The sequence below is a fragment of the Pteropus vampyrus genome, unplaced genomic scaffold (assembly GCF_000151845.1).
Source record: "Pteropus vampyrus isolate Shadow unplaced genomic scaffold, Pvam_2.0 Scaffold76, whole genome shotgun sequence".
NCBI lineage: Eukaryota > Metazoa > Chordata > Mammalia > Chiroptera > Pteropodidae > Pteropus > Pteropus vampyrus.
In genome coordinates, this window is record NW_011888857.1 from 113,563 (window position 1) to 125,960 (window position 12,398).

At 32.0% G+C, this 12,398-nt stretch overlaps 1 protein-coding gene across 3 annotated transcripts in view; it reads right to left on the reverse strand.

Annotated features, from left to right (window-relative positions):
* Window positions 1-2,738: 2,738 nt before the first annotated feature.
* The window catches only part of QSER1 (glutamine and serine rich 1), a 61,573-nt gene continuing 51,913 nt past the window's right edge, over window positions 2,739-12,398 (reverse strand). For all 3 annotated transcript variants that reach the window (XM_011362527.2, XM_011362524.2, XM_011362525.2), the window contains exons 9-13: window positions 11,487-11,624; window positions 10,599-10,696; window positions 6,945-7,097; window positions 5,475-5,570; window positions 2,739-4,485 (exon numbers count right to left, since the gene is read on the reverse strand). In XM_011362527.2, the coding sequence (XP_011360829.1) occupies window positions 4,345-4,485; window positions 5,475-5,570; window positions 6,945-7,097; window positions 10,599-10,696; window positions 11,487-11,624 (626 nt within the window). In that variant the 3' untranslated portion in view covers window positions 2,739-4,344. The remainder of the gene's footprint in view (window positions 4,486-5,474; window positions 5,571-6,944; window positions 7,098-10,598; window positions 10,697-11,486; window positions 11,625-12,398) is intronic.

Consider the following 12,398-nt stretch of genomic DNA (forward strand, 5'->3'; position numbering starts at 1 on the left):
TAGTATTTAGGTTTGCATATGGATGACTTGAATAATAACTATATTCTAAAATACTTTGTGGAAAATACTAAAATGGACAGAATTTCAGCAATCAATGGAGAACAAAAACAGGGATGTTAGATTTTTAAACATTTTTTGATAGAGATCATTGATTACATTAAAGGTTTATTTTTGAACTGTATATCAAGGAATGAGAAACGCTTTTACAATCAAAGCTAATTAAAACAGCAAACATGCTGACAGTATTTTTACTTAAAATATTTAACATTTTAAAATATATGAATATTAAGGCAGAATCTTATTCTGAAAATTAAAGAATCAGGACAACCCCTTTTTACCTTTTTATATAGGTAATAAAAATATCTTGATATTAGCAATCACTTCCAGCTTTGTGCCATTCTCAAATAAAAAAATTAGAAATGTGGTTTAATGGAGTTTTATTTCTTTAAAGGGGAAAAGGGTTGTTTCTTAACATAGAAACCCAGTTATTTTCTGATATTGTTAGCTGAGGCTGTATAATTATTGACTTAATTATTTGGAAAAATCATGGGTGGACCTTATACCAGCTGTACCTAATAACTTTGTTTAGGACTCTACAATACGATGTGTTATATGAGGAATCTATAACATGATGATGCTTTTAGATAATACAGTACCTCGGTTTTCAATTCTTAAAAAAAGACCAAACCTCAAAACATTCTGATTTTGTTGTTTGAAAAATTGTTTTCATTTTAATGATCTGAGTTAGTAACAAACAAATATACAAAATTGTCTTTTCACATTTCCATACATTGTATTATGGAACACTTAAAACTCTGGACTACAAATGCAAGTTTCTTTGTATCTCTTTGTATCCTTAACTTCAATTGTTGTCCCGTATAAATAAAGGTGATTTGCAAAAAACATGCATTTGTGAACACAGATGCCAAAAGTTGCACATGTAAGTTAATGCACAACCAATAGTATACATTGTTCATTTGTGCAGTTTATGTGTCAAGTGCAACTGACACAAAAACAGTTATCCTGGGATATTTCACTCTATTTAAAAAGTATTTTTGAGAAACATGGAACTATAGCTTAAAACAAAAAATATATTCTACAAATACAATAAAATTCACAAATTGTACATCTGAAGAAACTTTGGGGACCCAAAGCTGATTCAAGAACCCTGCTGCTATGTTGGTTTATGGGTATATCTCCAAAGTCATAGGATGGAAAGTAGCTGCTCTAATGAAAATAAATATGTATAGTAAAAGGAAAGTGATACTTTACAAAGGTAATCTGAACATCTTCTAAGCCATTTTAAATTAAGATTTTCCCATTTTACCAGTTTCTATTTGATAGTATAATTGAAGATGGACAGTTTCTATTGTTGACTTACTATAATGTATAAATCATTATAAATTGATGATTTCTTTAGAGGATCAAATAAGTGGATAACTGGGTTATCATGCAAAGAACAAGGAGGCCACTTCTCCAGCCACTAATATGAACTAGAAATAAACACCTACGTGATTTTTTATATTAAATTATTTCCAGATATCTGTAGGTAGAAAAATCTAATCTTTCTTAAAAATGTTTTCTTGGGGAGAATGGGGTGAAGGATTAAAGAAGTACAAATTAGTAGTTGATAGTTGGGCACGAGGATGGGGAACACGGCACAGGGAATGCAGTTAGCATTAATATGATGGCTAAGTGGAGGGCCAGGGGAGGGAGGGAGCAATTGGGGGAATCGTTTTATGAACAATATAGATGTCTAACCAAGGTACTGTATACTTGAAACTAATTTAAGTAAATTTATTTTTTTTAAAAAATGTTTTCTTGGGTTGTGGCAACATGTGCTTTACCACTTTAACTCAATCTACAACCTAAAGTTATTTTTATATTATAAATTTCAAACTCCCTGGCAAGGGATGTGAAAACTAACCAGCTAAATATTTATTCAACTTCAAAGGATGGACTTATGTATGGTTGTCGTAATTGTCCCATTTTCCTCTAAAGCCCGAGTTTGATGTCCTCGCCTATGTGATATGGATCAAATGAGAAGACGGTACAAAATAATTGGGTCTCCTCCGGGCAGTATCACAGGCTTGGCCTCTGATATTACGAAAACACTTGTTTTATTAAAATGAATACAACTCCAAACAGTATGAGGACATCTATAGTTGAAAAGGAAATGGGTGGTTTTCTACAGGAAACATCCCTGTTTTCCATGGGCCTTGTCATGAAGAAAATGTGGCTAGTGATTTCAAACATGTACTTCAAGAGTTACCTGTGAGATGGCTTTTAAAAATATTTAAACCATCAATGATTCAAGCAAGTAAGCTGGGGAAATAATGTAAAAACGTATACTTATAACACTACATTAGAAGATGTAGTTATCTACTTTGCACTTTGGAAATGAAAGAAACCAATTCTGTCCAGAGTCAATATCAGAAAGAGATATGGCTGCTTCCTACTCTTCTACACTTAGCAAAATTAATTTTTTTGATGTTCTCACTGCTGATATTCTTATTTGAGTTAGGCAAATGAATCTAATAGGTTATTCTTGTTTTCAAAATAAGCTGCCTAAACAGTATTTTTTTAAACTTTCAGAAATGGAACATTTAACCTTTGAAAGGAACTTCGATTACTGATTATCTTGTCTAATGGCAGGTCAAAGATTGCTGAATTAAGGATTATTGCTTTTAAAAAGATAACTATCAGAAATAAATATGTAAGCTTAACTCAAATACTCATTTTTCACTCAATGCTACAATTTTTTATTCTCAAATCAAATCAAATGTTACCTTCAATTCTTGCCAGTTTACTGAGGTTTTTAATTATAAGAAGTTGGCCCGTTAACTCGAAATCAAGACAATAGCAATAGCCACATAAGCTTGTCTTATTTGGGCATTGAGCAGTAATACTGCTTTCTTGATAGGACTTAAGGCACTAAATGGTGGTAAAATAAACAAAAGTATGATGATTAACAACTTCTTTAGAATCCTAAAAAAGGAGATTATTTAGAAGGACACTAGTAAATCTTTTTCTCAAACAAATAAGGCATCCTGTTGGCAAACACAAATAAAACACATGTTGAACCTAATACATTCATTCACTGTCTCAGCTAAACTACTTGACACACTAGCTAAGCAAACAAAGGGAGCTACGATAGCAGGTGTGCAGGTTGGAAAGGCACCAAGAGAGGGCTCTACAACTTCCAGTTCTAAGAGTCCGGTAAGCTGTGTTTAACACTGCATGCAGTCCAATTGTAAATTTTATTCTTTAAAATGTATATATGGTTCGATTTTTGTTTCAACAAATCAGTTAATCAAGTGCTAGTTTAGTAAAAAATTTATTTTCATGAATCAGAATTACTGCAGTGTCTCACACAACCCCATTTATAAAGCTAAACTAATTCTAGTACTCGATGCATATTCTGGATAACACTGAAGCAAATCTGTATAAACAAAAATGGTAACCTCGAGATAGAATTCACAATAGAAATTCGATATATAACTAAGATTTACTGAAAATAATGAAAAGTGTAGTACAGATACATCAAACATAATTATAACCACAACATTTTCCTTGTGAAAAATACAACTATTAGTGAAATAAAATGTACAATTGAAAAATTTTCCAAAGGAAAAACAGTATAAAGGAAAATACTTTTCTTTGAGATAGGGAAAATAGTATGTCATTGTTTTTTTATCACAATATAATTTGACACAAAAAGCAGTCATAGAATTGCACCAATTCCACATCCAGTTTCCTGAACATGTTAAGAGTAAAAGGAGTTCGTAAAGCAGAATGCAGTTTCTGAATTTCATATTTTAAATTGATGATATTCTCATACAGAATGTCATAGCACACCAGACATGTTTACATAATGTACAATACTTTGTGTTGTGGCCAGACATGAACACAAACATGATTTCTGCCACCTTTCTTTCATTCTGGTGTTTAGTCAGAGTCAGGAAAAAATAATCAAGCTACTTAAGTGTTATCTCTCTAGCAATAAAGAAAAATTATATTTAGTGCATGCTTCATCATTTGTCAAAAAACATCTGTGAAAATAAAACTCAGTTACCCAATGGTTTATAAAATAGAAAAATCATTCATTAGGATAAAAATGTGGTGGGATTTAGGTCCATTTCCGAAGGACTGACTCCCTTGGCAGCACCACTGTCCTTTAGCAGAGGTCATGAGGCAGCCTCCATAATCACAGCAGGGTTGCCTGCAGGAGACCACTGCTTGACACTTGATTATCTGAGGCCCTACAGCCTCTGTGATCACCCCCCTGCCCTCCACCATCCATTTCATTAGTGCTATAAAGTAGATGGAATTTTTGTGAAAATGTTAGGAACATTTCTGCTGTACATGATTTAGAAGTTCTCCAAATTTTTCAAATAGGTCTTCTACCCATTTCACATTTTTCATACAAAGTTGAACAATTTCTTCTTGTCCTAAATCTTCATTTTTTTTCTGCACAGAAGAAATCTAAAATAAAGAGAATCGCTACATTAGCTTATACTTATTTATCACTTTATAAGCTCTTCAGAAAGGCTTACTATTTCTATATCCTGAATGAAAAGAGGATTTACTAATTCACCAAGTACTGATCTTTTTAAAAATACATCCATGGAAAATGATTATTTGATATAAATTTGGATGAAGTCTAATCCTATCATTTTTGGCTCCATGGGGGCAGGGAAGAAGGCTAAGAAAAGTGGTTCAGTATTCTCACTTCCTTTCAACTGTGTTAAAAGCAGAATGACAAAATTTGAGTTCAATTCTTCATTTCAGAGCATTGTAAAACCAAGTCAATATATTTTGCATGACCATCTTTACTAAATATAGGTTAGCTTTATGAATATTGTTTCATACCAGACCATTATCAAATATATCAGGTAGATGTATCATCTTAACCCTTTTTAATTAAAAAACTAATAATGCTAGTTAAAAAAAGGTAGTACTGTCTCCAACCATTTAAATTGAGGAAATTAATCCTTATATGCCATCTACAAAGTGGTATTATTGTCATACATAATTTCTGAGCAACTTAAATGATACTTAAAAGCTATAATTAAATTTTAACTATTATTTCTTCACACCAAAACCCCATTTTTCTGCAGTTACATGGGATAGGGCCATTTTAGTGATAAGAAAGACAGCAAGATATCAAAGAAGAGACTAAAATGAATTAAAACAGGGTCAGTATACATTATGAGAGAAAGTACAGTAAGTACCATATTATGTCACTGTAAAGCAAGCATTAACAGCTTAAAAACATTACCACTTACAGCTCTGAAAAGTCGTGAGCCTCAAAGGTTTGAGCACAACACAAAGAGAGGCTCAGATTAATAAATTTTCTAATTATTTACAAGAAAATATAGACATTTTTAAATAATTCTCTTTAAAACATTAAATTTCCTTAAAGTTTGGAAAAACATACATTTTCTTTTTTAAATAAGTGAAAAAAGAATTACCTCATCTTTACATATCAGATAAACATGATATTTATAATGATGGAGTGAATGATACAAAGAATACAACTGTATTTTCTCTGGATCAACAGCAAACTCCTATAAAAAGAAAAGAGTTTATAGACATATATATTTCATGGAGCATCTGAACTAAGATTAGTTTTACAAAAGTACTAGACCAAGTCTCAATGGAAATCTTAAGTGACTTGAATGACTAGATATTAGCTGGTATTAATAAAGTATTATTAACAAGAGGCTTGTTCAAAATAAGAATTTAAATTGTAATTTTAAAATCTTCATTCTTTTTCTTGAATATAAATATATACTATTTCAAAAGACTTAAACAATATAGAAAAATTTAAATAGTAAACATGACTCATGAAGTAAAAGAACCCTATAATCTCTTGCTTCAGAGATAAATAACAAGGTTAACAGAATGTTACATATTCTTCCCTTATAACACATATCAACACTAATTTTGTAGTGGAAGTGAATCATACCATACAGATTGTTCTGCAATTATATTTTTTATAACTTGTTTTTTACCTAACTAAACCTTGGATATCTATTTATTACATATATCACCCCTTAATATAAATTATATGAAGGTAGAGATTTTTGACCATTTCTCACTACTGTATTCCTAGTACTTAGAACCGTATTTGGCGTACTATAGGCATTAAAAAACTTTTTTTTTTTTTACACCTACAGCACCTGGTCTTCCTAGGTGGTCTTCTATCCAAGTACTAATCAGGCTCGACCTGCTTAGCTTCCGAGATCAGACGGAATTGGGCTTGTTCAGTAAAAAACTTTTTTATTGAAAGAAAGAATGAATCTATCTCTTTTTAAAAAGTGAATAGTATTGTATTAACTGAGTGGCTCTTTATTTATCCAGCCTCACACTGGTGATACATAACTAGATTGTTCTTACAAATAATTCTGCAATTAGGAAAGGCATGTTTTTATGCATTTATGAATGTACTTCTACAGAATATATTTTTCTGTATCAATGAACAATTGATATGTTGCTAAACTGTTTTCCAAAAATGCGGTAATTTAGAACATCGTAAAAAATGAATGAATTCCAGCTTTAAGAATTTTGCAGATATATAATCAATATGGAATCTTACAGAATATGTGTTGTATGTATGTACTTGTTTATCTGAATGCATTTGTATCCAATGACAAAAAAACTGTAAAAATATAACTACAAGCATGGGATGATTCCTTGTTTATTAGCCTATTCAAAAACTTTGTGAGCACTCACAATATGCCAGATACTATGCTAGACAGTGGAGAAAAACAAAGAATTAAGACTGAATCCCTGCTTCTTAGGCCAGTGCTGCTCATTCCTACTTGAAAAAACTTCACAGTTACCAACAATATAGTAAAATATTTGCTTTTTTTCAGTGTTTTAAGTTGGAATTATAGTAACTGGAAGAGATATAATGACATCAATCAATATATACTTACTTGTGCAGATTTAGTGGTTGTTTTAGAAGTCCTTAGAGTTTTCTTATTATAAGCTTTGCCGTTCATTTTGATTTTAGAAATAGCAGATCCCCCACTTTTTGCTTTAGAGTCTCGAGTAATTATTGTTAGTTCAGGAAAACTTTCCAAAGCGTTCTTTAAAATAAAGCAAAAATAATAGACTGACATCAGAAGGAAAACTAATCTAAACTACTTCCAGTTATTCAAATTTTATTTTTACTTATTTATTCATTTATTTTTTATAGCAGAAAAGAATAGCTTTATTAGAAGGGAAAGTAAAGCAACAGTACACTTCCAGACGTGGAAGCGGGCCTGAGCAAAAGAAGAGTGGCTCAGAGGGCTCAAGGGCCTCAAATTTTATTTAAAAAATATAGAAATGTATGCATACATGTACATATACACACAAATATATGTGGGGAGTGTGGTAAATACATACACTATACACACACACAGGGTGTTAAACATGACCAAATTCTTTGTATCTCCTCTCATTAAGATGTGGAATCTAACTAGACTTATTGTGGTGATCATTTTGCAATATCTACATATATTGAATCATTATTGTTGTACACCTGAAACTAATATAATGTGTGTCAATTATACCTCAGTGAAAAAAAGTGGAATCTATTTCCCCATCCTTTGAATCTGGGCCAACCTTATGACTTACTTTAAGCAGCAGCACGTGATGCTGTAGGGAACCCCTGAATGACACAGAAGTCTGTGTAGTAATGTCTTCCTGGTTTCAAGGTAGGGGAAAGAGGACCATATACAGATGCTCTTCGAGTCACAATGGGGTTGTGTCCTGAGAAACCCATGTTAAGTTGAAAATGTCATAATTTGAAAATTCATTTAATATTACACTATAGAGTATCGTTGTCCGCCCTCACGATTGCATAGCTGGCTGGGAACTGTGGCTTGCTACTGCTGTCCAGCATCACAAGAGAGTGTCATACTACATATCACTAGCTCAGGAAAATATCAAAATTCAAAATCTGAAGTACAGTTTCTACTGAATGAATACATATCATTTTTGCACCACCTTAAAGTCAAGAAATTGTTAAGCTGAACCATTGTAAATTGGAGACCATCTGTATATGTTTCTTTAAAGCTCTACAAATTAAACCACTGTTAACACCCTGAAACTTGGCCTACCCCTGCTATAAAAGAATTCATCTGCTCCTCAAGATGAAGACAGAGGAAGACAAGAAGCACTGTTATGTTCCTCTGGCTTCCCCACTTCTCTTGCTTCTTTTGACTACAGGAAAACCATTTGTGACTTAAGAGTGTAGAACAGCTTGATGAGTTTCCTGACCACAGTAACAGAGTAGTTAGTTACCACTGATATCTGGTGGCCGTGTGGCAGAACCACTTCCAGTCCATTCTTTAAAAGCCTCTGGCATAATCTGCCCTTACCTTCTTGGCAAACCATCCTTACATGAAAAGCTATAAACAATAACTGAATGATATTTGTAGCTAAAATTAACTAGTTTGAATATTTTTTAAAAAAACTGAGTTACTAGTATCATTTACAGTTTTGATACTAAAGGGTTCAAGTGTTCTCATTATTTTTTCCCCATTTATTACACAGAATGTAGTTTTCATTTGATAAGCTCCACTGTTTTATAAACACTTACAACCTTTAAGGCCACTCCTTTCCAAACCCTGTATGAGTTCCAAAGCACCTGGTATTGTGACCCCCAAAACACTGCATTTTTAAACATAACCTAATATTTTTAAACTTAAGAATAGGAGCGAACTAAGTTTCATTCGATAGAAACAATAGAATTTGGGCCATTTCCTACCAAAGTAAATCGCCATTAATTTCTAGCTTCATTTTCTTAGATTATTTATGCTTTTATTACAGACTTTCGCACTTTCCATATAAAACGTGCCCAGGCTTGAAAAATTTTGGACCCAGAATTACTGTTTACAACAAATGAAATTTAAAGACAAAAAACTGATTCTACATTTGGAAACAATGAGCACTAGGTTGATGAAGATGAAAAGAGAAAATTTAAATGATCTTTCTAATAAGTACAAGAAGCTAAAGATGATTGAAGTACACAGATTTTCAGGGAAAACTAGAACATCATTTAGTTCAAATGGCTTTAGGATTCCTAAAATTACCAAGATCATTACAGGAAGTGGTGCTAATTATTTCTAAAGAACAGAATATATTTTATAATCTACTGTTTATAATATTTTACATTAAATCATTCTAACTTTTATATTTTGGATTTGTAATACAAATTGCTATAGATGAAAATTATCAAAATTAGTAACTATAATTTCAAAATTAGAAATTTAATGTTTCCTCTGTGAAAGTAAGAAACTATTGTATAAGCTTTAAAGATTAACTGAGTCTATAAAATTCCAAGTTGTGTCTATTTTAATACAAGTTATTAGAGAACTGGTTTGACATTTTAAAAATGGTTAGCCAAAACTGTGTTATTAAGATTTAATAACTCTTTAAGAAAACATACATCTAAGACAGTCTCCTGTCTCTAGAAAATACGGTGTTTCTCATAGGAATATTTCATATGAAGATAGCATTTAAGAGGAAAATACTTGACTAGTAGTCAGTTGACCAAATTCTTAGTAATGGGCTTCTTATTAGCTTCTGACTTTTTTTTTTCTTTGCAAGTGCAAGTCAGCAAAAAATGTAGAGTTTGGTGTCATTTAACTTCAAACTCAATCTCAGAGCCTTAATTTTTCACCTAGTCAGTTTTCACTTTTATGCAGAGTTCAGATAAAACAAGGATGTGAAAAAGCTACACAAATTACCCAAAGGAGTTGAAAATGTACATCCACACAAAAATCTGCACATGGATGTATATAGCAGCTTTACTGATAATTGCCTGGGGAGGTTGTACACGTGTGGGGACAGGAGACATGGAAACTCTGTACTTTCTGCCCAATTTTGCTGTGAAGCTAAAACTTCTCTAAAAAAAATTATATTAATAAACTATACTAATGTATAAAAAAATTTCTCCCAAGATATACAGACTCAAGTGATTCTAGATGTTATTATGTTACACTCTAATTAAGAAAAAGCTGGAGATTTTTTGGCTACTAAATACCTTCTGTGATAAATTTTCTGACTTTAGACTAGCTTACTGTTGTTCTATATTTCAGGTAACACCAAAAACAATTTATAGTGCCAAGATATATTAACGCATATAATTAGATATATATCTCCTGCCATTATGTGAGGATTAATTTTTCCTCAGATATTAGGTAAATGAGGCAAGTAAGGGGAATTTTGATAACTGCTAAGAAGAGGCTGATTCTAATTATAGAGGAAATGGGAAAATTTTGAAAAGGTTTAAAAGTAAAGATTGGACTATATCGGTAGTTTAAAGGAAGTACTTTGAAAACATTTGGCAATTATTATATAGAAGGAATAAAAGATGAATATGAAAGCCTGAAAAATGAATTTAAGCAGAGAAAAATAAATGATTAATACTAAGAATGTGCTTAATAAAATGACAAGCTAAACACTCATAATAAATAAAACTCAAATTTTTATTGAATAGAAAACTTTATAAAATGGATAATGACTCATAAATTTTCCTTCCTATTATATTTAAGACCATGACTGCCAGAGTTCGCTAATAAATCATCTGAAAGAAATACCTTGAATGACTGATCCAAATGAAGATTCAAAAGAAGTCTCTTTCGGTTATCATTCAGCATGCTATCTATTTTTTTCATATGAGGCAAAAGTAGCTCATCTAAAACAAGATAAAAATTTATTGTTAACAGGATAAACTATCAACACAAAAACTGAAAAATCGATCTTTTCCTCATAACATTAATATATTAAGACATTAAATTCATTGGCTTATGTAAAAGTACTGCTTTTAAAATACTGGACATGAAACTTTCTAAACAAAAGCTAACTTGAAAAGTAGGTTTATAATAGCCAAATGAGAAAGAAACAGTATAGCATGATAGGATCAAAAATCCTAGGTTGAACCTTGTCTCTGCCACCAGAATTGATTGATGGCAGCGATGTGAAGAGTGGACAAGCTGCCAGATTTCTCCAGATCGCATTTATCACCCGAACAATGATAGTATTACAGCATATAAATTTATCTAACATTATGAAATTTTGTTAAATACAGAGTATGATATTCTTAATTCACTGTAGTTTAGGGCAAAGAAAAAGGGGAAGAAAAATGATCAAAAACACAAGAGAAGAGGCAACATAGTTATTTTAGAAAATGGGAGAGTATAACAAAGATTCCTACCCAAAACTTTTGCTTTCTTTTTTATCCCTCTGAACTTTAAGCTTTTTTAAGAAAAGCACTTTCAGAGTATAAGATAAATTTGTTCAAATATTCATACAATTCATGAAAAGGTATGACCATTTTATAGATTCAACATATATTATCATGACTTTGTTAACTGACAATGTATAGGTATATATTGCAAATACCATATATTAGACATGTAACCAAAAGACAAGAATAAAAAAGATCAAGAAAGTACTACCAAGAAAGTACTACTTAGTGACTGTACCATTGCTTTTCTCTAAGGCTTGCATTGTGTCAGGGTCCAAAGCAATGCTAACAAGCAATTCCATGTAACTCTTAAAGGTTTCCTTCATTGCTCTTGTGTTCAAAAAACGAGTGACAAAGGGAGCTGGAGGATCAAATTCTGGGAGGGAGAAAAGACGAAAAATTAAATATTCCTTCCTGACAACTTTAAAAACATGTTACTCTTTAACAAGAGCCTACAAACAGATAAAAGGTTGTAGATAAAATTTCTCAAATTAAGGTTCTCCTACTCTGCCTTTGAAAACACCTCAGGTAAGAGATTCTCAAAGATGGTTTGCACATCACATCCACTGGAAAACTTCTAAAACGACATTAAAAACTAGATTGCTGGACTTATTAAAACAGAATCTTGGGTGGGTGGGTGGTACTGGCAATGAAGTTTAAATATTATTTATACTCTGAAGGTGGCTCTGAAGCCCAGCACCAGCCCAGCATTTGGAAACATCAGCCTCACAGGAACCTGATTCTCCTCCCCCAACCCCACTACAGACATCTGCTGGTAGGTTGTGCTGTTCCAGAACGATGGTTTCTCTATATTGAGGCAGTAAAGAAATCGTAAAACGGCCAATGTATGAGTTAGTAGATATCTCTTCTTTTCACTTCTACACTTAAATTACTGTAAAATTCTAGTCTAGAGTCAAGACATAATAAAAAAATTTTTTAATGTAAACAGCCTGTGCATAGAAATCATTTTACTCAAATTCAGTGGCAAGAACTGCAAGATTAGAAGTGGGTTTCAATTTTGACTTTTTTTCATTCAAATATATAACTATTATCATAGCTTTTAACAGCAGTTGTTACCGTATGGTCTAAGAACCCTACGACCCTTTCAGGGGTCTCTGATGTCAAAATAAGAGACCCCTGAAAATAACAA